Below are 27,802 nucleotides of genomic sequence, written 5' to 3'. Positions count from 1 at the left end.
TGAGCGAGGAGATCACGTGACGGGCTGGCGGCGGCGGAGGCGCTCAAATGGCGACGGTTAGCGAGCTGAAGGGCGGTAGGTGTCCTGGGCTGTGTCTGCTTCGAACTGCCCTCAACGCTCCTCGCGGGGAGGCTTTACCGCAGGCTGTCTGTGGGCTGGGGCAGAGCTGAGGCTCCGGATTCGCGGGCCGTTTGTTGTGTGGAATTGCATTGATGTAGCGCCTGTTCCCACCGCCTCAGAGCGCGCTCTTTTAAACAGAAGAATAATGTTATCGGGTGTGGGCAATGAGGGCTGGCCCAGTCCAGTCCAGCATATGCTGCCCGTCAACCAGTGTAACAGTTCATTATCATATATAGTATGGGATTTTGTTGAGCAGCCTGTGTGCACGGTAAGATCCCACAAACAGCAGTGACCCACAGCATCTGGATTTTGATTGAAGGGTAAAATATTGAGTAATATTATGTTCTTAATATATCTACTGTGCTTAGCTTATAGGGCCATTTGGATCCCCTGCAGCCACCTAAGTAGTCAGTTAGAGCTCTTGCTGTAACTATCATCTGAAAGTCAGCACCTCTGACAGTGCAGACTCTCTCAGTGCTGCTCTTGCTTATTTAGCATGTACCCTTCCACATGTACAAGCAGCGGTATTTTGAGTTTGATGTAATTCCATCAGATTTTGGGTAGTCGTGGATGAAGGTGAGTGGCCCTCAGGTGAGAGTGCTTAATTGAGCAAGGGCCAATTAGATCCAAATTACATGGAAACTGGGGAATGTGGATTGGAAGTGGCGATTTCAGGGCATGTCTGGCATGTGGGAGGCTTTTAAAGGCAAGTTGATTGAAGTATAAGATAGGGCCTATCCCCTGCAAAAATGAAGGATAGAAATGGCAAGATTCAGGAACCATGAATGACAAGGGGAAATTGTAAGCCAAGGAAAAAGGAAGCATGCAATAGGTCTAGGCATGCAAAAACTGGCAAAGCCTTGGTGTACAGTAGAAGTAGGAAGGAACTCAAATGTGAAATTAGAAGGGCATAAGGGGGCCATGAAGTATCTTCAAGCAGAATCTAAAGGCTTTTTATGCATAAATTTGGAGTAAGACTCACCTGATGAAGGAGTAGTGTTCCCTCTGAAAAGCTCATGCTAACAAATAAACCTGTTGGACTTTAACCTGGTGTTGTGAGACTTCTTACTGTGCCCACCCCAGTCCAACGCTGGCATCTCCACATCATAACTACCATTGACACTGCAAACTGCCTCCTCAAAGTGGAGTGGATTTCCAAGAAGATCGTGCATATCGACACAGACATCAAGTTTCTACAAAGATGCAAGAAAGCAGACAAGATCCCGAAAAGACCACGAACCCAATCAAGTCAACCTATAACACAGACTACACTGAGAGACTTTGTCGTCGCACCTCTCTCCTCAACCACCTCGTACACCAGCTCTACAGCAGGTGCTGCAACCTGGAAACCAGGATAGAGTCCATATTCTCAACTTGCACTCAGGACACAGCAGACCACTTCTGAAACACTGCGAAGCAGATGAAACAACAGAATTACACCATCTATATACACACACCAAGAACACACTCATCTGATGAAAGAGCAGTGTTTCAAAAGCTCATGCTACCAAATAAACCTGTTGGACTTTAACCTGATGTTGTGAGACTTCTTACTTGGTTATAGAAGACCACGTAGACTTACATTAAAACTGCAATAAAGTTATTGAGAGAATCCAATGACTCCGTTCAGCCATTGAACAAAAGAACAAAGAAAAGCACAGGTGAAAGGGTGTTTTTCAGAATGGAAATCTGTAGCTAGTGATGTTCTGATGTGGGTATGCCGGCGTTGGACTGGCGTAAACACAGTAAAAAGTCTGACAACACCAGGTTTTAGTCCAACCTATTTATTTGATAATATAAGAACATAAGAAATAGGAGCAGGAGTAGGCCATCTAGCCCTTCGAGCCTGCCCCGCCATTCAATAAGATCATGGCTGATCTGTCGCTGCTCAGTTCCACTTTCCCGCCCTCTCCCCATAACCCTTAATCCCCTCTCTTATCAAAAACCCATCAACCCGCTTCTTAAAAATATTTAGCGAGGCAGCCTCCACCACTTCAACGGGCAGAGAATTCCAGAGATTCACCACCCTTTGAGTGAAGAAGTTCCTCCTCAACTCCGTTCTAAACCGCCCCCCCTTTATCTTGAGGCTGTGCCCCCTAGTCCTACTGTATTTTTTGAGCGGGAAGAGTCTCTCCACCTCTATCCTATCCATCCCATTCATCATCTTATATGTCTCAATGAGATCTCCCCTCATTCTTCTAAACTCTAACGAGTACAAGCCTAGTTTATTCAGCCTCTCCTCATAGCTCAACCCCCTCAACTCCGGTATCAGCCTAGTAAACCTCCTCTGCACTCCCTCCAAGGCCAAAATATCCTTGCGTAAGTGCGGCGCCCAAAACTGCACACAGTACTCCAGCTGCGGCCTCACCAATGCCCTATACAGCTGCAGCAAGACCTCCCTACTTTTATATTCAATCCCCCTCGCTATGAAGGCCAGCATCCCATTCGCCTTCCTGACCACCTGCTGCACCTGCAGGCTGGGTTTTTGCGACTCATGCATAAGGACCCCGAGGTCCCTTTGCACCGTCGCCTGCTGCAGTTTTTCGCCACGTAAGTAATAGTCCTTCCTACCATTCTTCCTACCAAAGTGGACCACCTCACACTTGCCAACATTAAATTCCATTTGCCATTTCCTGGCCCATTCGCCCAGCCTATCTAGATCCTTCTGCAGACTCTCCACACCCTCTGCACAATTTGCCGTTCCCCCATTCTTGGTGTCATCAGCAAATTTCGACACCCTACACTCAGTTCCCTCCTCCAGATCATCTATATAAATGGTAAATAGCTGAGGCCCCAGCACCGACCCCTGGGGCACCCCACTAGTCACCAACCGCCAATCCGAATAGCACCCATTGACCCCCACTCTCTGCCTCCTATTTGACAACCAATCCTCTATCCACGCTAACACCCTACCCCCAACTCCATGTCCTCTGACCTTCTGCAATAACCTCTTGTGAGGTACCTTGTCAAACGCCTTCTGAAAATCCAGAAAGACCACATCCAAAGCTTTCGAGGGGACTGCCTCTTCGTCAGGTGAATGGAGAGTTCTGGCCTCAGACAGAGCATATAAAGCACAGACAGTTTAGAGATTACTGATTAAAATGCGAATCCTTACACCTAACCTGCTGTTCAAGACCTGAAGTGGCTGATAATGTGAGTGGAAGGAGCACTGATCACAGTTTTAAAGAGATGTGTATTGTCTCCAGACAGTACAGTAAGTGAGGTTTTGCAAACCCAGGCAAGTCACGGGGGTTACAGATAGTGCGACATGAACCCAAGATCCCTGTTGAGACCGTCCTCATGTGTGCGGAACTTGGCTATCAGTCTCATCGACACGGATACCATCATCACACGTGAGAATACCATCCACCAGGTACATGGTAAATACTCTTGCAACTCGGCCAACATTGTCTACCTGATACGTTGCAAGAAAGGATGTCCCGAAGCATGGTACATTGGGGAGACCATGCAGACGCTACGACAACGGATGAATGAACATCGCTCGACAGTCACCAGGCAAGACTGTTCCCTTCCTGTTGGCAAACACTTCAGTGGTCACGGGCATTCAGCCTCTGACCTTCGGGTAAGCATTCTCCAAGGCAGCCTTCACGACACACGACAGCGCAGAGTCGCTGAGCAGAGACTGATAGCCAAGTTCCGCACACATGAGGACGGTCTCAACAGGGATCTTGGGTTCATGTCGCACTATCTGTAACCCCCGTGACTTGCCTGGGTTTGCAAAACCTCACTTACTGTACTGTCTGGAGACAATACACATCTCTTTAAAACTGTGATCAGTGCTCCTTCCACTCACATTATCAGCCACTTCAGGTCTTGAACAGCAGGTTAGGTGTAAGGATTCGCATTTTAATCAGTAATCTCTAAACTGTCTGTGCTTTATATGCTCTGTCTGAGGCCAGAACTCTCCATTCACCTGACGAAGAGGCAGTCCCCTCGAAAGCTTGTGAGTATATTATCAAATAAATAGGTTGGACTAAAACCTGGTGTTGTCATACTTTTTGCTAGTGATGTTCAGCAGGGATCAGTGCTGGGACCTCTGTATATATAAATGACCTGGAGGGAAAAAACGGGAAGTCTGATTAGTAAGTTCGCAGATGACATGAAGATTGGTGGAGTTGCTGATGGTGCCAGGGATTGTCAGAGGATACAACAAGATTATAGATTGGAGATTTTGGCACAGAAATGTCACATGGAGTTTAATCCGGGCAAATGCAAGGTGATCCATTTTGGATGATCAAATTTTAGGTGTGAATTATACTGTAAAATGGTTTGGTCCCTTAGGAGTATTAACATGTAGAGGGATCTGGGAGTGCAGTTTCTTAAAAGTGGCAACACAGTTGGCCAAGGTGATTAAGAAGGTATATGGCATGCTTGTCGTCTTCAGCCAGGGCATTGAGTACAAAAGTTAGGAAATCATGTTGCAGCTGTATAAAACCTTGTGACTAGGCCACATTTGGAGTATTGCATGAGTTCTGGTCACCATACTACCAGAAGGATGTGGAAGCTTTGGAGAGAGTACAAAGTAGGTTTGCCAAGATGTTGCCTAGTTTCAAGGGTGTTGGCTATGAGGAGAGGTTGAATAAACTAGGATTGTTTTCACTGGAAAGACAGATGCTTAGGGAAGACCTGATGGAGTGAGCAAAATTATGAGGGGCATAGAAAAGATTGGTATTCAGAGGCTTTTTCCCAGGGTGGAAGTGTCAATTACAAGGGAGCACAGGTTCAAGGTGAGAGGGGGAAAGTTTGAGGAAGATGTACAGGGCAAGTTTTTCACACTGTGATGAGTGCCTGGAACACGCAACCAGAGGAGCTAGTTAAAGCAAGCACATTAGCAACATTTAAGAGGCATCTGGATGGCTACATGAATAGAGGGATATGGACTGAGTAAAGGCAGAAGGTTTTTTTAAGCTTGGGGCATCATGTTTGGCACAGGCTTGGAGGGCCGAAGGGTCTGTTCCTGTGTTGTACTTTTCTTTGTTCTTTTGTTCAGTGGCTGGATAGAATCATTAGGATTCTCATAGTAACTTCATTGCAGTTAATGTACATAGAACATAGAACATTACAGCGCAGAACAGGCCCTTCGGCCCACGATGTTGCGCCGACCAGTTAAAAAACAATGACCCACTAACCTAAACCAATCCCTTTTCGTCCATAAACCTATCCACGGATCTCTTAAACGCCCCCAAACTAGGCGCATTTACAACCTCAGCAGGCAGGGCATTCCAATCCCTCACCACCCTCTGGGTAAAGAACCTACCCCTGACATCCGTCCTATAACTACCCCCCCTTAATTTAAAGCCATGCCCCCTCGTGCTTGCTTTCTCCATCCAAGGAAAAAGGCTATCACTGTCCACCCTATCTAAACCTCTAATCATCTTACATGTTTCAATAAGATCCCCTCTTAGCCGCTGCCTTTCCAGCGAAAACAACCCCAAATCCCTCAGTCTCTCCTCATAGGACTTCCTCTCCATACCAGGCAACATCCTGGTAAACCTCCTCTGCACCCTCTCCAAAGCCTCCACATCCTTCCTGTAATGTGGGGACCAGAACCGCACACAGTACTCCAAGTGCGGCCGCACCAGAGTTGTGTACAGTTGCAACATGACGCTGCGACTCCTAAATTCAATCCCCCTACCAATAAACGCCAAGACACCGTATGCCTTCTTAACAACCCTATCTACTTGATTCCCAACTTTCAGGGATCTATGTACACATACACCTAGATCCCTCTGTTCATCCACACTATTCAAAGTCCTCCCGTTAGCCCTATACTCAACACATCTGTTATTCCTACAAAGTCCACTTGTGACACTAATAAATAAACTTTTTTAAGCCTGCCTTCAAGTTTGGTCAGTGAATGCTCCTCGACAACATGAGTTGTTGTTTGGATTACATTGGAGTCTCAACTTTGATTTTTGCACTCCAGCCCTGGAGTGGTATTTGAACAGTAAGAAGTCTCACAACACCAGATTAAAGTCCAACAGGTTTATTTGGTAGCACAATCCACAAGCTTTCGGAGCACTGCTCCTTCATCAGGTGAGTGGGAGTTGCGTTCACAAACGGCATAAAATGACATGTCTTTCTATGCCCTGTTTGTGAATACAACTCCCACTCACCTGATGAAGGGGTAGTGCTCCGAAAGCTTGTGGCTTGTGCTACCAAATAAACCTGTTGGACTTTAACCTGGTGTTGCGAGACTTCTTACTGTGCTTACCCAGTCCAATGCTGGCATCTCCACATCGCGGAACTTGAACCAGGACCTTTTGCTATTGACTGAGCCACACTGACATGCTAATTTCATCACTGTGCCTTGTAGCACCAAAGTCACTGCCACTAGGTTTTCAATAGATTTCATTTATATAACACCTTCAATGGTGTAAAATGTTCTATGGTGCCTTCGGAAGTATTTTAAAGCAAAATTTAACTGTGAGCAACATGAAGTATTATTAGGACAGGTGACTAAGAACGTGGTCAAAGAGGTAGGATTTAATGAGGTCTTAAAGTATTAGAGAGGGGTAATAGAAGTTGGAGCTGGAGGAGCACAGATGTCTTGGCGTTGTAGGGCTGGAGATTGAAGATTTGGGGAAGGAGGCTGTGAAGGAACTCAAACCAGAATGAGAATTTTAAAATCCAGGTGTTGGTGGCAGCAGACATTGGATGATGGATGGTTCTATAATGATAGAAGAGGTCATTGGTTACTAATGCAGGATTGGTGGTAGGTACATTCACTGCCAGGAATAACAGAAAAATGTCAGGAAAGGCACAATATATCAGTCTGTGTCTTCAAAGATATTTATTTACATAGTAAGCAACACTCAGACAGACATTTCCTGGTACAGAGTATAAACCTGGAGTGCCAGTAACAGTGACACTCCATGTTATGTACACATGCAGAACTCCCTGATTGGACAAGCCATTACTGCCTTAATCTGGGAGCTCATATTCTAAGAAGTCCACATCGTGGCCTTGTTAAAGTCATTACAGATAGATAAACATTGGATTTTTGGAACTCTGAAAAATAAAGACTGAAAGATAAATAAGCATTTTACTAATGAAAGGTTTCCTTCCTACTGGTCATTTCCAACCACAGTGGGTTTTTTCTCAGGATAATTAAGGAAGGGATAAACTATTTGGCCCTCTCTACTTCATTCACCCAGAGAGATCCAACAGCCTGTCTCCTCCCCTCGCTGTTGCAATATTTAATTGTTTATTATTGCTTCACTAATATATCTGGCAGTTTATTTCCCATGGTGATAATCATTGGATGAATCATTTAAAGACATTAGTCTGCAAATTATCCTTTGAGTTTGAATCTGCCCTTGGATTTTACTTATACTTTAAGCTAATATTCAGGATTTATGTTTTCATTCCCATATCTCTTATGCATTTAAGATCCCCTTTTAGATGTCTCCCTTTCCAGATTGAGAAACCCAAGTTTCTCAAGTCATTTCTTGTAACGCAGACTGAGCATGCTGCACTATTTTGATCATCTTTCTTGTTTCTGAGCTGGATATGCAGCATTGGTGGCACAGAGGTTAGCACTGCTACCTCATAGCACCAGGTTCAATATAGGTTCAGTTCTGGCCTCATGTCTGTTTTGTGGAGTTTGCACGTTCTCCCATGTCTGCACAGGTTTTCCTTCCACAGTCCAAAGATGTGTGGGTTACATTGATTGGCCACACTAAATTGACCCTTAGTGTCATGGGATAAGCAGGGTAAATATGTGGGTTTATGGGAATAGGGCCTGGATGGGATTGTGGTTGGTGATGACTCGACAGGCTGAATGGTCTCCTTCTGCACTGTAGGGATTGTATGAATTCAAGGTGCAGTCTGACCAGAGCACTGTAAAGCTTTGATCCTCTAATTAGTCTGGGTCTGTATTCCTTGGAGCTTAAAAGAGTGAGAGATGGATCTCTTTCAAACATATAAGATCCTGAGGGGGTGGTTGTCAGGATAGATGGTGAGATGTTTTCACTAGTGAGAGTCTGGAACAAGGGAACAGAGCTACAAGATAAAGGGTGGGTCACTTAAAACCGAGGTGCGTAGAAATTTCTTCCAGCAGAGGGTGGTGAATCTCTGGAATTCTCTGCCCCAAAGGGTGGTGAAGGCTGGATCAATAAAATTATTTAAAGTGGGGGTGGATAAATGTTTAATAGATTGAGGAATAGAGGGCTATGAGGAAATGGCACAGAGAAGGAGTTGAGTCTGTCACAGATTGTATTGAATGACAGGGCAGGTTGGAAAGGCCTGGTGGCTAATTCCTGATTCCATTTCTTGTGTGTTCTAACTTGAATTCCAATGTTTTGACAATCCAGTGAAAGATTCTATTGGTTTTGTTGACTTTGCTACACATTGGATGGCAAGTTTGTGAAGAGTCCACAAGTACATCACTTTCAGCTTTTGCTTGGGCATTCCCAACCATGCAGAATGTTTGTGTATTTTTCTTGCCTATATACAACATGTTACAGCCACTTGTATTTTTTATCATTATTCTGGCCTCTTGCATGTTTTGCCCAATCCATCATTGGGACAATACACCTGAAATGTCAACCTTTACATTAATTCTCTTTCTGCCAGCTGGTGTGCTGTATTTTACATTTCTGTATGATTTCATTGTTCCAGCATTTGTGGAATTCTTTTTTGTAAATTACTCTCTTCTAAGAGTGGTTCGGTTTTAGCTATTTAGGAAAATAATGCCCGCCTTCCAAACATTGTGTGGGTGAGATGGAGTTAATGTAATTTATCATTGCAAACTCTGGGTTGTCATAACCTTTTACTTTAAAGCCCTGAATCAAATCCCTCTCCAGGAAATCCAAATCCAAAATGTTGTAGCTTCAACAAAAATATTGTTGCTGCCCAGTTTTACACTGAATGGTCTGGCAATGCAGCCGAGGCAGTATTCCTTTTGGCTGTTGCCACCTGATGGTTTGAGCATTTAGGAAATAGTCATAACCTCTTCTAAGTCTTAGCCACATTCTTTACTCTGCACCCACTCTCGGTACCCTAGCTCTGAATCTGGCCGCATATTTATCTATAGTGAAGAACATCTGCCTCTTTCAACCCCTCTTCAAGTTATCTGATCCAATTTACTTCCTTCTAAGATTCTAATTTCACACTTCTGTTTATGTGGATTTGATGGGTCTTATTATGTCCTGCTCTAGAATCCTTAAACAAGAGGAGTCCCAGCGCAGATATCTGGGGGTATCCGCCTGGATACCAGACCCCATTGGAACTCAGCCTCTTTGAAAATCACTCCATGGTCCTTTTACAATGTATCATGATATCCCCAAGATACCATGAAACTGAATTTTAGCACATTTTGTTAATATGGCTCTAGATGCAAAACCTAGTGGAAAAGTATTTGAATTTCCCTGGTTTACTATTCTAGATCATTAAAAAAAAATCAGAATTCAGTTTGTCAAACATGACTCTGCTTTCCAAAATCTTTTCTTGGTATTCCCTATTGAGGTAGTGTTCTAAATGCTTATAAATTGGATCCATAATGATGCTTTCTGTTAACCTTGAGATTACATAGAAACATAGAACATTATAGCACAGTACAGGCCCTTTGGCCCTCAATGTTGTGCTGAGCTATGTCCAATCCCAAGATCAAGCTATCCCCTCCCTATAATTCTGGAGTGCCCCATGTGCCTATCCAATAACTGCTTGAAAGTTCCTAAAGTGTCCGACTCCACTATCACAGCAGGCAATCTACTCCACACCCTGACCACTCTGAGTAAAGAATCTACCTCGGACATCCCTGCTATATCTCCCACCATGAACCTTATAGTTATGCCCCTTAGTAACAGCTACATCCACCCTAGGAAATGCACGTCCATTCTATCAATCCCTCTCATCATCTTATAAACCTCGATTAAGTCACCTCTCATCCTCGTCCGCTCCAAAGAGAAAAGCCCCAGCTCCCTCAACCTTTTCTCATAAGACCTACCCTCCAAACCAGGCAGCACCCTGGTAAATCTCCTCTGCACTCTCTCCAATGCTTCCACAGCCTTCTTATAGTGAGGTGACCAGAACTGAACACAATATTCCAAATGTGGTCTTACCAATGTCCGGTATAGTTACACATAACCCCATGGCTCTGAAACTCAAACCCCCTGTTAATAAACGCTAACACACTATAAGCCTTCGCAGCTCTATCCACTTGAGTGGCAACCTCCAGAGATCTGTGGATATGAACCCCAAGATCTCTCTGTTTCTCCATGTTCCTTAGAACCCTGCCGTTGACTCTGTAATCTGCATTCAAGTTTGTTCTACCAAAAAATTAAACCCATTGACTTGATTTGATTTTAAATAAGAGCACCAGGCATATCTTCCACCAATCATCTAGTACCGTCCTGGTTCTCTGAGTTTTGGAAAATAATTACCTGGAACTTCAACTACCTCAGCATCCTAGAATAATTTAAATGTAGAGATGTTGCTTTTTTCCATCTTGAGCTCATTCCGTTGTGTGTAAACAACCCACTTGAACATTAATTTTTTCAGTTAAAAACAAAAAACTAGGACCTTCAGTTTTTCTATCATGCCCTTCTCATCCATAATTTCTCCCAAAACACCCTGCTAAGGTTTCATTTGTTCTCTAATTGTCAGCTCATGAAAAATAAAAACAGATTTGTCTGTAGTCAAATATCCTCATTTTGAGATTCAGTTTAGCATGTCCAATATTTCTTTTTGTGAACACTTTTCTTAATTTACTGTTCCCTAACCAAAATTGTTCCTTTAAGGCTTGAAATACTTTTTCTCAAGTGCAAGTTGTTAACATTCTATGAAGTCACTGCAGCTGCCTATCGTATATCCTCCTCTAATTGGTGTTAAAGGCTTTATTTGCTTTCAAGATTCTCCTTTTAAATTGTGCCATTTCCTTCACATGTTACAGTAATCGTCAAAAAGCTCCGTCTCCCATTTAACCATCTTGAGTTCTCTCTTCATATCTGCAAACTGAGCCTTTTGAAAATGAGTGACTGGCATACTATTATACCTAAATATACAGCAATTAATATAAAGAACAAAGAAAATTACAGCACAGGACCAGGCACTTCGGCTCTCCAAGCCTGCACTGACCATGCTGCGCGACTGAACTAAAACCCTCTACCCTTCCGGGGATCATATCCCTCTATTCCCATCCTATTCATGTATTTGTCCAGATGCCCCTTAAAGCTCACTATCCTATCTGCTTCCACTATCTCCCCGAACACTATTTTCAAAAGTGTCCCAAATCAGCAAGATAATCTATCATTGATCTACTGAGGCTCATTACTTAACACAAAATTAAAATATTCCCTACTTCACATGTTGAAGTAAGTATCCATATTTCTGACAGTCTCCAATTGAAATTGAAGTCTTTTTCTATTATTTTCCTATTTACAATATCCCCTTGTTTTGCTACTTCCATTCCATTCCTAGCAAGGATGATCATTCCATATCCCTAACAAAAACTATCCTTTCAAAAACTATATATTGAGGTATGTTATTAATTTTAGCTCCATCCCCAAAACCCAGCCTTTCAAAGCTCTGTTTACAGTTAAAATGCTTTTTTGACTAGTGGCACTTAAAATCCCTAGATACAATGGCGTAATCCTGTCCCTTTATTTAATTAACCCTTACGATGAGTCAGCTGAAGCTGTGCTCTATGTTACATCATGGTTAGACCCCTCTTGGTGTGTTTGGTATGGTTCTGGTTTCCATTTTCTAAAGAAAGGATATTGAAATACTGGAGAGGATGCAAAACAAGAATTACAGAGATGATACCAAATCAGTGAACCATAGAAAATTACAGCTCAGAAACAGGCCTTTTGGCCCTTCTTGTCTTTGCCGAACCATTTTTTGCCTAATCCCACTGACCTGCTCTTGGACCATATCCCTCCACACCCCTCTCATCCATGAACCCGTCCAAGTTTTTCTTAAATGTTAAAAGTGACCCTGCATTTACCAGTTTATCCAGCAGCTCGTTCCACACTCCCACCACTCTCTGCATGAAGAAGCCCCCCCCCCCCGCTAATATTCCCTTTAAACTTTTCTCCTTTCACACTTAACCCATGCTCTCTGTTTTTTTTCTCCCCTAGCCTCAGTGGAAAAACCCTGCTTGCATTCACTCTATCTATACCCATCAAAATCTTACACACCTCTATCAAATCTCCCCGCTCTTCTACGATCCAGGGAATAAAGTCCTAACCTATTCAATCTCTCTCTGTAACTCAGCTTCTCAAGTCCTGGCAACATCCTCGTGAACCTTCTCTACACTCTGTAACTAGGTGACCAAAACTGTACACGATACTCTAATTTCGGCCTCACCAATGCTTTATATAACCTCACCGTAACACTCCAACTTTTATACTCGATACTCTGATTTATAAAGACCAAGTTATACCTGTCAGGAAAGACTAGTGTCTTGAGATGGAAAGGCTGAGGGAGTGACTTATATAGGCCTTTAAAATGACCAAAGATCTGTACAAAGTAAGTGGAAGGAGCATGTTTAAAGTTGTGAGGACAATGAAACTAGAAGGCATAAAAGTAAAAGCAAATTACTGTGGATGCTGGAATCTGAAACAAAAAAAGAAAATGCTGGAAAATCTGAGCAGGTCTGGCAGCATCTGTAAGGAGAGAAAAGAGCTGATGTTTTGTTTCAAAACTTTAAGCTTTGACAAAGGGTCACCTGAACTCGAAACATCAGCTCTTTTCTCTCCTTACAGATGCTGCCAGACCTGCTGAGATTTTCCAGAATTTTCTCTTTTTGGGGCATAAAAATAAATATCAAACAACCAAAGAAATTTCTTTGCCCAGAGAGCAGTGAGAATGTAGAACTTGGGAATGTAGGAGCAGTTGAAGCAAATTGTTTAGATGCATGTGAGGCCATGTTCGATAAGCATGTGATGAAGAAGAGGTTAGAAAGTTGTGCTGCGCGTTAAATGTGGAAGAGTAGGAAAAGGCTCAAATAGAGTATAAATATTGACATAAACTATGTGGGCTGAATGGTCTGTGCTGTATTTTATGTATTATTGACAGTGAAGGGAAACTCAGTGTTCACCATTATTACTTCTCTGAAACCAACAGCGGCAGGAGCTTTCACATGCTGGTAAATGTAGAAAACTGGAAATTGCTGCAAGTGATTCTGTGCTTCCCTATAGAGTGTGCTGTTGAAAATTCCCCATCCTCTCCCTGATTGCATTCAAGTAGATGGCCCTGAACTGATAAACTTGTCATTGTTAGTCTTGCTGTTAAATCCTTTGAAGAAGTTACACCTTGTTAGGAGAGGGGTGTTTTTAAAGTTTATAATCATTGCTGAATAGCCTCATTAACTCTGAATATTTAATTTTCATATGAAATGTCAAATTTCTCAATAAGTTTCAAATCAAACTTCTTGTAAAATTAAACATTTATTCTACTGTAATGCCATGTTTATTTCAGTCTCTGAAAAATATTATTTTAAATTAAATTTCCAGTGCATTTTACTTCCTGGCTTGCCGTCTGAGAATACTCCAGTTTGATTGGCTACTTACTCTGCTTGATGATCTGACTGCTGCTGGGTACCTGCACATCCCATTGAGTTGGCACCAGATTCACCCTGATGTCAGGGAAAGTGAAATTCAGCGCAAAGAACACTATCTATCTATCTATCTATCTATTTATTTATTTATTTATTTATCAGTTGGCTGTTAATTGTATTGAGGTGGTTCAGCAGACTTGATCATTGCAAGTGCATAATATTCAATTTATACTCTTTAGAATCATTGGCCTCCTCTGCACGGTATTGAGTCTGTACTCTCCACATCCCCACATTTGCTCTAGCTAGTCCCCCTAACACTAAAGGGGCAATTTAGCATGGCCAATCCACCTAACCCGCTTTGGACTGTGGGAGGAAACCAGAGCACCCGCAGGAACTCACGCAGACACGGGGAGAATGTGCAGATTCCACACAGACGGTGACCCAAGCCAGGAATTGAAGCCGGGTCCCTGGCTCTGGTGAAGCAGCAATGCTAACCACTGTGCCACCGTGCTGCCTGATAAATCTCTTAAATAAATCCTTGTAAGTGTATAAAGGTTAGGCTCCAGTGTTCTCTCCTTGACCTCCCAACAGAGCCTGATTTTTCCCCAAACTGTTGAGTAAAGTAGTATAATATGGTGCTGTTTATTCATTATTTCAAAGTTAGGTTTCAATTTTAAATGGCAACTATAGCATTTGTATAATGAGCGATGGCTCATTCATAGAGAATATAACGAAATGTCTTGCCTTGCCACTTTCTAAATATGGCTCAAAAACATAATTGATTTCAAGATATAAAACTAATGGTAAAATGCAAAATTTAAGCTTTCTCATCAGTGTTAATATATTTGAAATGTTTTTCTTCCATATCTTTTAAACAATGTAGATATGCTTTGCCAGTTCTGGCTACACAAGTTGTTTGTCATCCTACTATGTCTTGTCATGCAATCATGGTGAAAGCAGATATGCGGATAGGAGACAGAGGGTAGTGGTTGACGGTAAATATTCATCATGGAGTTCGGTTACAAGTGGTGTGCCTCAGGGATCTGTGTTGGGGCCACTGCTGTTTGTGATTTTTATTAATGATCTGGATGAGGGTATAGTTGGGTGGATCAGTAAATTTGCTGATGACACCAAAGTCGGAGGTGTGGTAGATAGTGAGGAAGGGTGTCATAGTTTGCAGGAAGACTTAGACAGGTTGCAGAGCTGGGCCGAGAGGTGGCGGATGGAGTTTAATGCAGAGAAATGTGAGGTAATTCACTTTGGTAGGAATAACAGATGTGTTGAGTATAGGGCTAACGGGAAGACTTTGAATAGTGTGGAGGAGCAGAGGGATCTAGGTGTATGTGTACATAGATCCCTGAAAGTTGGGAATCAAGTAGATAAGGTTGTTAAGAAGGCATACAGTGTCTTGGCGTTTATTGGTAGGGGGATTGAATTTAGGAGCCGTAGCGTTATGTTGCAACTGTACACAACTCTGGTGCGGCCGCACTTGGAGTATTGTGTGCAGTTCTGGTCCCCACATTACAGGAAGGATGTGGAGGCTTTGGAGAGGGTGCAGAGGAGGTTTACCAGGATGTTGCCTGGTATGGAGGGGAGATCCTATGAGGAGAGGCTGAGGGATTTGGGGTTGTTTTCGCTGGAAAGAAGGCAGCTAAGAGGGGATCTTATTGAAACATATAAGATGATTAGAGGTTTAGATAGGGTGGATAGTGATAGCCTTTTTCCTCTGATGGAAAAATCTAGCACGAGGGGGCATGGCTTTAAACTAAGGGGGGGTAGTTATAGGACAGATGTCAGGGGTAGGTTCTTTACCCAGAGGGTGGTGAGGGATTGGAATGCCCTGCCTGCTGCAGTTGTAAATGCGCCTAGTTTGGGGGCGTTTAAGAGGTCTGTGGACAGGTTTATGGACGAAAAGGGATTGGTTTAGGTTAGTGGGTCATTGTTTTTTTTTTAACTGGTCGGCACAACATCGTGGGCCGAAGGGCCTGTTCTGCGCTGTAATGTTCTATGTTCTATGCTCTATGTGTGTGTGTTTTTTGTCAGAATAATACTGTTAATTGAAGGATAATTTTAAATCTGTCAGTCACTGCCAGTTATTTTCAGGAAGGTAGCAGATATGTTTTAACTAATTTGGTTTAATGTGTTATTTTTCCTGGTGTATCATGTAACTCACCTATAGCCCATCAGTCTGCAGCCCTTTGAAAAGCCTATTTTTTAAAAAAGAAATTCTCTTTTGGTTTATAGTTCTGAAAGAGACCCTGGAAAAGAGAGGTGTACTAGGCCAACTGAAAGCCCGAATTCGAGCAGAGGTTTTTAGTGCCCTGGATGATCAGAGTGAGCCAAGACCACCACTCTCCCATGAAAATCTTCTTATTAATGAACTTATCCGTGAATATCTTGAGTTTAATAAATACAAGTACACTGCGTCAGTGCTGTCAGCAGGTATGTACATCCAGTGTTGTACAACAGAAGTACAAAAAATATATTTGTCCTGAGAAGGTGTACTTTTTAATGTGTGTTTACAGTCTCTCACTCAGTAGTAATGTGTATATTAAACTGATTGAATCGATCAAGTTTGCAGCTCAAAAGGTTACTGATGAGCTTCAGTTTAAGACTATGATCGTTCTCAGGCAACATATTAGTAATATTTCATTTGCATTGTTTACTCTGTTTCCTGTTGCTGTAACTTCATTAAGTCCGTGCCATGTACTTTTTGCCACAATTGGGTGATGGAGGAGATTTAATTTTGAGTTAACAAGTAAAATCAAATCCCCAGCATCACAGTTCTTTAATCTTCAAAGTGCCCAGCAGTTATTCAGTATATGGAATAGGCATCCAAAAATCAAAGGGCATTTAATCACCAAAAACTCGATGTACATATGGAAGATCCAAATATATTTGCAATATAGAAATGAATACTCAAACAAAACACAAACTAACCTGATGGCTCATTTGGTAGGATTATTGTCTGGTTTTCAGAGCTTTGCATCTGTTTGATTCCTGACCTGATCTTAGTAGAATAGCAGCCAGTTCACTACAGTTAGTATCACTGGGTTAGGTAAGGAAAATGCCAGCTAACTGCAGCTGAACTAGTGAGAATAGGTTGAGACTCAGCTGTAACTATTCCTGTCTTATTTCACATGTGGAAAATGTTCACTTGGGTGAAATACTGCAGACATGCCAGTAGCTATGGAACTGCATTCTAACATGAGGAAGAATAGTATAAGATGATTTATGCTGTTGTGGCTACGTGTTGTCTTTGAATGCTGACAGCACAATTAGAGTTGAGTGCTTTCTTTTTTGCTTATACCAAACTTCTTAGGAATCTTTTCCTGATCAGTCAGTGCACAGTAGCACAGTAGTTAGCACTGCTGCCTCACAGCTCCAGGGAACCTGGGTTCAATTAAGAACATAAGAACATAAGAAATAGGAGCAGGAGTAGGCCATCTGGCCCTTCGAGCCTGCCCCGCCATTCAATAAGATCACGGCTGATCTGTCGTGGCTCAGTTCCACTTTCCCGCCCTCTCCTCATAACCCTTAATCTCCTCTCTTATCAAAAACCCATCAACCCGCTTCTTGAAAATATTTAGCGAGGCAGCCTCCACCACTTCAACGGGTAGAGAATTCCAGAGATTCACCACCCTTTGAGTGAAGAAGTTCCTCCTCAACTCCGTTCTAAAACGCCCCCCCTTTATCTTGAGTCTGTGCCCCCTAGTCCTACTGTCTTTTTTGAGCGGGAAGAGTCTCTCCACCTCTATCCTATCCATCCCATTCATCATCTTATACGTCTCAATGAGATCTCCCCTCATTCTTCTAAACTCCAATGAGTACAAGCCTAGGTTATTCAGCCTCTCCTCATAGCTCAACCCCCTCAACTCCGGTATCAGCCTAGTAAACCTCCTCTGCACTCCCTCCAAGGCCAAAATATCTTTGCGCAGGTGCGGCGCCCAAAACTGCACACAGTACTCCAGCTGCGGCCTCACCAATGCCCTATACAGCTGCAGCAAGACCTCCCTACTTTTATATTCAATCCCCCTCGCTATGAAGGCCAGCATCCCATTCGCCTTCCTGATCACCTGCTGCACCTGCAAGCTGGGTTTTTGCGACTCATGCACAAGGACCCCGAGGTCCCTCTGCACCGTCGCCTGCTGCAGTTTTTCACCACGTAAGTAATAGTCCTTCCTACCATTCTTCCTACCAAAGTGGACCACCTCACACTTGCCAACATTAAATTCCATTTGCCATTTCCTGGCCCATTCGCCCAGCCTATCTAGATCCTTCTGCAGACTCTCCACACCCTCCGCACAATTTGCCGTTCCCCCAATCTTGGTGTAATCCGCAAATTTCGACACCCTACACTCGGTTCCCTCCTCCAGATCATCTATATAAATGGTAAAAAGCTGAGGCCCCAGCACCGACCCCTGGGGCACTCCACTAGTCACCATCCGCCAATCCGAATAGCACCCGTTGACCCCCACTCTCTGCCTCCTATTTGACAACCAATCCTCTATCCACGCTAACACCTTACCCCCAACTCCAAGTCCCCTGACCTTCTGCAATAACCTCTTATGAGGTACTTTGTCAAATTCTTTGTCAAATTCCGGCCTTGGATTACTGTCTGCGTGGAGTTTGCACATGCTGCCCATGGGTTTCCTCTGGTTTCCTCTCACATCCCAAAGATGTACAGCTTAGGTTGATTGTCTATGCTAAATTACACTTTAGTGTCCCGGGATGTTTACATTATAGGGATTAGCTGGGTAAATACATGGGGTTGTGGGGATAGAGCCTGGTGTGGGATTGTTGTCAGTACAGATTCGATGCGCTGAATGGCCTCCTGCACTGTAGAGTTTCTATATTCTGAGCACTGTCGTCTTGAATATTTGTACAATACATTATATCAACGTAAATCAAATATTTGTTTTTCAGGAAACTTGATAATGAGTAACTTGTTTAGTGTCTTTTTTTTATAAATGGACTTGAGTGTATATTCAAGCTACAATACTTATTTCATTCCTATTCCTTGGGCATTATTGTGATAGCAGGAAGGGCAATGTTTGGGGGCTCTAAATTTGTCCTTGTCTCCAATATTTAATAGAAGTTCCCTGTATTATGACCAGTTTTAAGTTTCACCTGATTAACAACCACTATACTATTGTACTCCAGTTATGTTAAGATATATAGCATTGTAGTTATGTTCCTGCACTAGTTAATGATCCAGAGACCTACACAACCTGGTATGACTTAAAAAAAAATCCTATCATGGCAGATGTGAACTTAGATTCATGCTTTTAAATTTTTCTTCTAAATCTGGGAAAAAAAGCGGTTGTAGAACTGTTTGTCTTTAATATATACAAAATAAATCTAATTGGTTCATTGATATCCTTCAGAAAAGGAAACTTGCTGTCTTTACTCATTCTGCACTGTCTATGACTCTAGTTTCACACCAGTGTAGTCAACTGTTAAATGCCCTCTGAATTGGCCTATATCAATCTTCTAAATGGCAGCTGTTCAATTAGGGGCGCATTGCCACCTTACTAGATAACTCTGTTTGGGTGTTAAATACTAGCTCACGAGTGATACTTGCATCCTGGAGACGAATGGACTGAGATTTTCTGAAGCTTTCAAAATATTTCAGAATTTTGGAACTTTGCTGTTCAATTCTTCCATCTTTTTAAATGTCACTTGCTTCTAATTTTTGGCCACACAATTTGGTTCTGCAGTACTTGTATTTTGGCACAATAGGTGCCATATCAGATTCAGATCATATCGGTGCCATATGACTGTGACCCTTAAATTCAAAACCAATGTCTTCGCCACGTGTTGCATCACACTCTGTACACTTCACCAAGTTTAAATAGCAGAGCAAAACTTCAAACTCCACAACAGCTAGTTTAAATCAATTGGTAACTAACCTGAAAGTGGTATTGGGGGAGTCCTTTCTGCTGCTGAACGCATGTTCAGCTGTGTGAGGTCAAGAGAAGGTTTTAGCTGGAGCATTTGGGGCTAGAGTCAAGTCCACATTACACACTGACTGATGTAGGGATATGCCTATTCTGCATAAGTGCAGCACGTGCTCCCAACGCCTGCACTAATGACCCCACTATCTGGTTCAGCTAGCACTAGAAGTGCAGATGCTAACCACTTTCAGGTTAGTTACCAATTGATTTAAACTAGCCGTTGTGGTGTTCCAAGTGTTTGGAGTTTTGTACTGCTATTTATCGTTGAAGTGTACAGAGTGTGATGCGACACATGGTGAAGACCTTGGTTCTGAATTTAAGGGGTCTGGTCACAGTCATGGCTCCCATAGTTTATCCCCATTGCAGCATGACTGAAAAAATGAGTTTGGGAAAAGTGGCTTGGAGAAGGAATTGAGGAAGAAGGGGTCTGCATATGAGACCCTATCTACCTAGGGTCTTCGGAGTAATTCTCCTCCCAACTCCACATCAGTGAGGAACAGTGAATATGGCATCTCTGTTTTACCATGGCATCGCCCACAGAAATCTGGCATCTTTGCAAGTAGACCTACAGGCTCAGTATGGTGAGTGTGACATTGCCATTGGCTGTAAAGGTGACTGTGGCCTTCAACTTTGTGTTCAAGGTCATACTGGAGCAGGTGGCTTCCTCAGGGTACAGGGTGCCTTTGACTACACGCAAGTCAAGTCTGGTGAAGGCATTTGGTGTTAGCCATGAGGGATCTGTGGAAAGTAACGAGTAAATGCAGTGGAAGAAAGCATTTGATTATCAGAACCATAAACAGTTCTGCTGCCTCAATGTCCAGCTGGTGTGTAACTGTACTCAGCATCATGCAGCTCAGTGCTTATTATCCTACTAGCAGTCATACCTTTATACTGCACCATCACGAGAAAGGATGGCTAATGGGCAACTAGACCGATCACTGACCATCCAGCTCAGGTTTTGGTGCGTAGTCTGCGTATAACAAGAGGCATGCTGGCTCACAGAACGACATCAGGCAGACCATGAGGATGCCTGAACAACACTTCCCTGCAGTACTCCCCAGAATATGTTGTCTGCTGTCTCTTACATAATCTCATCATCATGAAGATATGCACCCTTACCACCAGGTACACTGAGTAGTTGAGGAGGCGTCTTACAGAGTACTTGTCAAAATCGTTGTGAGGATCGTGACACATGATTAACCGGCGTGTGTTCTGTGTATTCTGGGTTTATCTGACTGTGGTACCAGTAAGTACAACCCCAGATTCCCCATTTAGCAATGGTACCTCATCTTCCCTATAACGCGGCTATTACAGCATCCTCTTGGCCACAATGCTGTAATAAAAGCTGCCACAAAACATACATTCCAAACCGACTTTATCAATCAAAGCATCTAGTTTTCCATACCACAGTCAATTGATCGCTCTTGTACATACTTTTGGTGCCTTTCTTCTACGTGTCTCTGCCTGTCCTTGGCTGCTTCAAGCTGTTTCCTGTATCCAAAGTTATGTTTAATTATGATATGCTCATCCCAGAAGATATAGTGCAGACACTGCACTTTTAAGTCTAAAATCTTATCTTTTACCATTGATTTAAGCAACATTTGCATCAGAAAAAGTCCTTCAGTCTCATATGTTGGAAAAGGAAAACACTAAAGAAGTTCCAGTAATGTTAAATTATGACCCAGTTGCATCATTTATATAACGTTTCATTAACCTTTTAACTAAGTTTTAAAAAAGAATGTTTTCAATTGCAGAGCATATTTAGGACTTGTAATTACTTAGAGTTGTATAAAGCAGCTTATGCTTCTACTTAGATGAGGAGTTGCAATAAATATTATCATTACAGAGGTTTCACAGAAAACTTTTCCACACAGAAGCTGGCCAACCTGAGATACCCTTAGACAGACAGTTTCTAGTGAACGAGCTGAATGTAATTGAAGACTCAAGCACAAAAACAGTGTAAGCAAATCCTAATGTTCTTTTAATTGACTCAAAATAACATTTTATGCAATGGGTTGTGTGCTTTATTTGTTTTAATTTCATAAGAACATAAGAAATAGGAGCAGGAGTAGGCCATCTAGCCCTTCGAGGCTGCCCTGCCATTCAATAAGATCATGGCTGATCTGAAGTGGCTCAGTTCCACTTTCCCGCTTTCTCCCCATAATCCTTAATTCCCTTGCTTACCAAAAACCTATCTACCCGTGTCTTAAATATATTTAGCGAGGTCGCCTCCACCACTTCAACGGGCAGAGAATTCCAGAGATTCACCCTTTGAGTGAAGAAGTTCCTCCTCAACTCCGTTCTAAACTGCCCCCCCTTATCTTGAGGCTGTGCCCTCTAGTCCAGTTGTCCTTTCTGAGCGGGAAGAATCTCTCTACCTCTACCCTATCCATCCCTTTCATTATCTTATACGTCTCTATAAGATCCCCCCCCCCCATCCTTCTAAACTCCAATGAGTACAGACCCAGTCTATTTAGTCTCTCTTCATAGTCCAACCCCCTCAGCTCCGGTATCAGCCTAGCGAACCTCCTCTGCACTCCCTCCAAGGCCAAAATATCCTTGCGCAAGTGCAGCGACCAAAACTGCACACAGTACTCCAGCTGCGGCCTCACCAATGCTCCACCAGTGCCCTGTACAGTTGCAGCAAGACCTCCCTGCTTTTATATTCTATCCCTCTTGCTATAAAGGCCAGCATTCCATTCGCCTTCTTGATCACCTGCTGCACCTGCAGACTGGGTTTTTGCGACTCATGCACAAGGACCCCCAGGTCCCTCTGCACCGTAGCATGCTGCAGCTTTTCACCCTTCCAATAGTAATCCCTCCTACTATTATTCCTGCCAAAGTGGATAACCTCACACTTGCTAACATTGTACTCCATCTGCCAGGTCCTCGCCTACTCGCTTAGCCTATCTAGATCTCTCTGCAGACTTTCCACACCCTCCGCACAATTTGCTTTTCCATTTATCTTCGTGTCATCAGCAAATTTCATCACCCTACACTCAGCCCTCTCCTCCATATCATCTATATAAATGGTAAATAGCTGAGGCCCCAGCACCAATCCCTGCGGCACTCCACAAGTTACCAACCGCCAATCAGAATAGCACCCATTGATACCAACTCTCTGCCTCCTATTAGATAACCAATCCTCTATCCACGCTAACAACTTGCCCCCAACTCCATGCCCCCTAACCTTCTGAAGCAACCTTTTGTGCGGCACCTTATCAAACGCCTTTTGTAAATCGAGAAACACTACATCCACTGGTTCCCCTCTGTCTACCGCACTAGTCACATCCTCATAGAATTCCAATAAATTCGTCAAACACGACTTCCCCTTAACGAATCCGTGCTGCGTCTGCTCTATCAAACAATTCTTCTCTAGGTTCCTCGCTATTTCTTCTTTGATGACGGATTCAAGCATTTTTCCAACAACAGACGTTAAACTAACCAGCCTATAATTCCCTGCCTTTTGCCTGCTATCTTTTTTAAACAGCGGCGTAACATTAGCCGTTTTCCAATCTTCCAGCACTTCCCCGGAATCCAGCGAAGTTTGGTAAATAATCACTAATGCATCTACTATCACCTCTGCCATTTCCTTCAGAATCCTGGGATGCATTCCATCCGGTCCCGGGGACTTGTCCACCATCAGTCCCGCTAGTCGATCAAGCACTACCTCTCTACTGACAGTGATCGCATTCAGGCCCTCGACTCCTACCATCCTTCTATCTTTAATATCAAACCTTGTCAAATATTATTTAACCAGTAATCCAGAAATGTTAATAGCTTAATATTTGAACATGGGATGAATGAATGGCTGCTTTAAAACTGGTGAAGTGTTTTGAAATGTATTAGCCCCCCTCCCCCATCCTAGAGGTTACTTTAACTTCAATAATTTTCTCAGGTTTATTTTGCTGTGAAATTTATTGATGCAATTTGTTAATTGTAATGGAGCAGCATGGTGATTAGCACTGCTGCCTCATAGCTCTAGGGATCTGGGTTCGATTCCCAGCTTGGGTCAGTGTCTGTGTGGAGTCTGCCCATTCTCCCCGTGTCTGCGTGGGTTTCCTCCAGATCTCCAGTTTCCTCCCAGAGTCCAAAGATGTGATAAGAAGTCTCACAACACTAGATTAAAGTCTAACAAGTTTATTTGGTAGGTTTTGGAGTGCTGCCCCTTCATCAGTTCAAATATGTGTGTGTTAGGTTGATTGGCCATGCTGAATTTCCCTTAGTGTCCTGGGATGTATAGGTTAGCGGGATTAGCGAGGTAAATATGTTAGGTGCTGGAAATAGGGCTTGGGTGGGATTATTGTCGATGTAGATTCGATGGGCCGAATGGCCTCCCTCTGCACTGTAGCATTTCTATTATTTCTGAGATAAATACATTCCAGCATTGGGTATAAATTTAAATGAGCTTTTTCTCCAAACTATTGAACAGAAAAGTTAACTCTTGTGTCTTAAACCTGTCTGTGTGCTGTACGCACCTTTGGATGCAGAAACATTATTAAATGGTAGACATCTTTTTGATTTTGTTTATTATTGTCATGTATTAATATACAGTGAAAAATATTATTTCTTGAGCACTGTACAGACAAAGCATAGAAGGAAAGGAGAGGGTGCAGAATGTAGTGTTACAGTCAGAACTAGTGTAGAGAAAGATCAACTTAATAGAAGGAAGGTCCGTTTTGGAATATTTTCTATAAAGTAATAATTTAATCCTCTAAGGTTTGTTGAATTGAAATACTGTGCAACCTTATGAAAGCGTATACAAAATGTTTCAGAAAAATAGAGTATTTCATAGATATTTAAAGGCTAATTTTGTGAAAAGTGGCATATCTGACTGAATTCAAATGTGTCTTGCAGCACAGTATCTGATTTGAATTTATGGTTTTTTAATCACTAATTTAAAAATGATTTTGTTAAATGTAGTAAATTACTGCTTAACTAAATTTTGACATGTGTTTATTTGTTTTCCTGCTTAAAGGCCTTTGCTATATGGAATCCTAGCTCACTTTGTAAACGAGAGCAAAGAAGATGGAGTTAAAGCTTTGATTAAAGGTGCATCTATGCCCAATATAAAGAAAATGACTTTAAAGCAACCAAGTGAGAAACGTAGCCCAGGTAGGCCATTTGAAATGGATCTGGATGAAGCTGGAAATGTGTTGCACTGCACAAGATGTCAATGATTAAACTCAACAACACATCTCATTTCAGTCCCAAAATGTCAACTTAATAATAAACAACAAAAACACACATTTGAACATTTAACTAGGAGTCTTTCCTTCTAAAATCTATTTTTATCAAATCAATTTTCTGTTTCTTATTAATGTATTGTAATATGAAAGTGCCCATCAGTAATGGTATATTCAATTATCAGCACAGTTTAAAATTACAGCATCTGTAATGCTTTTGTTCACTCTTTTTATCCAGTCACTTCTACCCCTAACCATGTTGTTGTTTTTCAATTTTGTAAAGTGTAGATGTTTTTGTTTCCAGATGACTTGCCTGAATCTGGCAGATTAGCTGGAAGAAGCTTTGAAGACCACTTTGTTCTCCGTGGTGGACACTGACTTACAGTTGACTATCCTTTTACTCATGTGTTACGCCACACCTTGCAGTTTGTTGAGCTGTAAAGGTAAATGTATCCCAGTAGCATCCTACAAAGTAATTTGGTGCTCTGGTTCCTGTTCATTTTTTTTTTCTTAAATTGGCATGATCTGTAGCTTTATTTGGAAGATCTGAATGTTAGCTAATTATTGGTATTGAGAACAGCATCAGATCACTGTGGAACAGCATGAACATTTGTACTGCTAGCTTTCGTACTGCAAGCAAATGTACTAAATGATATTTGACTCAAAGTTTTTAATATGGTGATATGCATGTTGTCCAATTGTCTAAGGTTGAATTGTTATTTTAATAGCCTGCTTTTATCAATTAGTTTAATCCTGCTTATTTTCCTCAACAAAATATAATTTGGTGATTGACCAAGTTATCTTGTAAATTTAAATATTAGCATCCAGATCCAGCAGTCTTATTTTTCTCAATGTTTAGTTCTTATTTTCTCTTTTTTTAAATTGGGTTACTGTTGCTCTGCCTATTTCAAGCTGGCCAACCTCTGGGGCTATCAGCAGTCAGCCTACACATAAAACTATTACAGTTAAACATGTTGGGCATGCATTGATGTCTTCAATTGAACAATGAAACTAGTATTTGGAAATGTTTATCATATTTTTCTATCCATATTTATTGTACATGTTTGTACATAATAAATTTGATTTTGTAATTGCTGTTTTAATATTACTTTATTTTAGCTCTTTTTAAACAACAAATTTTCTATACTGTTAAATTGCTGACATAAGGGCAGATCTGCGTATGAATGGGTTTGAAGACTATGTTTAATTACTATGCAAATGCAGATTATTGTGGAAGATGTCTATTAAGGATGAAAGGTTAATATAATTTCCCTCCTAATGGATTGTCTTGTACAATGAGTTCAGTTTAATGGTCTCTGGGACAAAATTACCATTTATCTTTTTGTGATGTGGCACAGGTCTATTGCACTGACGATAGTCAGCTGAGCTCTAGCCATATAAAGCTCAGTATGTGTAATATATATCCAAATTCCTGCTGAGGTGGTTTACTGGCAAAAGCTAGGACACTAATGGAGAATGCACTACATTGGCCAATTTTTATTAGCTTAGATATCTGGTCCCAAATTAAGTAAGCTGCACAACTTCATCCAAACTTTGTGTCGACTCTGCACTAAGCTATTCATTTTGGCAGCGCATGTTGTTGACCTTCCTTCAAGTTAAGATTTTGCCACTTGCGTCCTTAAAGACACTGCAGTAGTAAAGGCACTCTGAGCTTTATGCTGAGTTCCGAAAGTATTTCTGTTATGTGGGAAGTTACTGTTCAAAGACATTTGCAGAACCTTTAATTTTGAAAGGACTATTCAATTTATTTAATTCATTTAAAATGGTTTAAAAGCTGTGTTCTATTTTGTGCAATGATTTGGATCATGCTATATCAATTTCTTATTAGAATGTTTTGCTCGGGACATAATTTTTAACTAGACAAAAAAACATTGTTGGATTCGCAACATCTAAAACAAACTAGTAAATGTTTTAAACTCTTCTGAAACAACCCACTACAGGACCATGAAGAGCAAAGACAATCCCAACTTTTTATCTTACTTGTACATAGTCTCTTTAAAAATCTCCTTTGCTCCTTCTGAACTCAGCTTCGACAAATGGTTTGAAAGGTTCAGGAGTTATTTTCACTAGGATTGAGACCATTCTGTTCAGCTGCCACTGCAGAACCCACACCGTAGCCTAATTTGCACAGTAATTTCATTGCAATGCTAATGTAAGCCTACTAATGACTAATAAACTTTCCTTTAACTAATCCCTCATCTTTGTTCGCTGTTCTCTCATAACTTCTCTGATCTCAACTATACACCAGATCCACCTCCTGCTTCCCAATGTGCCACCAAACTGAACACTAACATAGAGGGGTCTGGGCATTCAGATCCATGGTTCCCTAAAAGTGGCAACACAGGTGGCCAAGGTGATTAAGAAAGCATATGGCATGCTTACCTTCATCACCGGGGCATTGAGTATAAGAGTTGGGAAATCGTGTTGCATCTATATAAAACTGTGGTTAGGTCAAATTTGGAGTATTGCAAGCAGGTCTGGTTGCCACACTGCCAGAAGGATGTGGAAGATTTGGAGAGAGTGTAAAAAAGCTTCACCAGGATGTTGCCTGGTCTCAAGGGCATTGACTGTGAGGAGAGGTTGAATAAAGTAGGATTGTTTTCACTGGAAAGATGGAGGCTGAAGGGAGATCTGATCGAGGTCTACAAAATTATGAGGAGCATAAATGGGGTGGATAGTCAGAGGCTTTTCCCCAGGGTGGAAGTGTCAATTACAAGGAGACACCAGTTCAAGGTGAGAGGGGGAAAGTTTAAGGGAGATGTGCGAAGGTTGTTTTTCACACTGTATGGTGGGTGCCTGGAATGTGCTGCCAGAGAAGCAGGCATATTAGCAACATTTAAGAGGCATCTGGATGGATACATGAATAGGGAAGGAATAAAGCGATAGGAACCGAGTAAGGGCAGAATGTGTTATTTTTAGTTAGGGCATCATGATTGGTACGAGCTTGTACTTTCTTTGTTCTTTAAATCTTCTCCTGGCCTCCATGCTAACTGATA

General features: G+C 42.1%; 1 protein-coding gene across 4 annotated transcripts; it reads left to right on the top strand.

Moving 5' to 3' along the window:
* Nucleotides 1-27,802, top strand: cep20 (centrosomal protein 20). Of its 4 annotated transcripts, none has more exons than XM_080207032.1 (5): nt 1-75; nt 15,887-16,084; nt 21,477-21,558; nt 24,578-24,714; nt 25,090-27,802. In XM_080207032.1, exons 1-5 carry the CDS (start codon nt 48-50, stop codon nt 25,161-25,163), a joined length of 519 nt encoding a protein of 172 aa, XP_080063158.1. In that variant the 5' UTR covers nt 1-47; the 3' UTR covers nt 25,164-27,802. The 4 variants fall into 4 exon arrangements, with proteins under 4 accessions (XP_080063158.1, XP_080063157.1, XP_080063160.1 ...); XM_080207031.1 differs by having other exon boundaries at nt 21,474-21,558; nt 25,090-27,801; XM_080207034.1 differs by lacking the exons at nt 21,477-21,558; nt 25,090-27,802 and having other exon boundaries at nt 24,578-24,708.

The sequence above is a fragment of the Carcharhinus amblyrhynchos genome, chromosome 18 (assembly GCF_965287045.1).
Source record: "Carcharhinus amblyrhynchos chromosome 18, sCarAmb.v2.hapA, whole genome shotgun sequence".
NCBI classification, from domain to species: domain Eukaryota; kingdom Metazoa; phylum Chordata; class Chondrichthyes; order Carcharhiniformes; family Carcharhinidae; genus Carcharhinus; species Carcharhinus amblyrhynchos.
The sequence above is the reverse complement of the archived record's forward strand: the minus strand, read 5'-3'. Positions and strand labels throughout refer to the sequence as shown.

Bases quoted from the DNA above. Each gene is read 5' to 3' on its own strand.
- cep20 (XM_080207031.1), top strand. From the start codon at position 48: ATGGCGACGGTTAGCGAGCTGAAGGGCG. The intron at 76-15,886 runs GTAGGTGTCCTG...TTTGGTTTATAG, and splicing joins GGTTAGCGAGCTGAAGGGCG to TTCTGAAAGAGACCCTGGAA. The intron at 16,085-21,473 runs GTATGTACATCC...TTTTCCACACAG, and splicing joins TGCGTCAGTGCTGTCAGCAG to AAGCTGGCCAACCTGAGATA.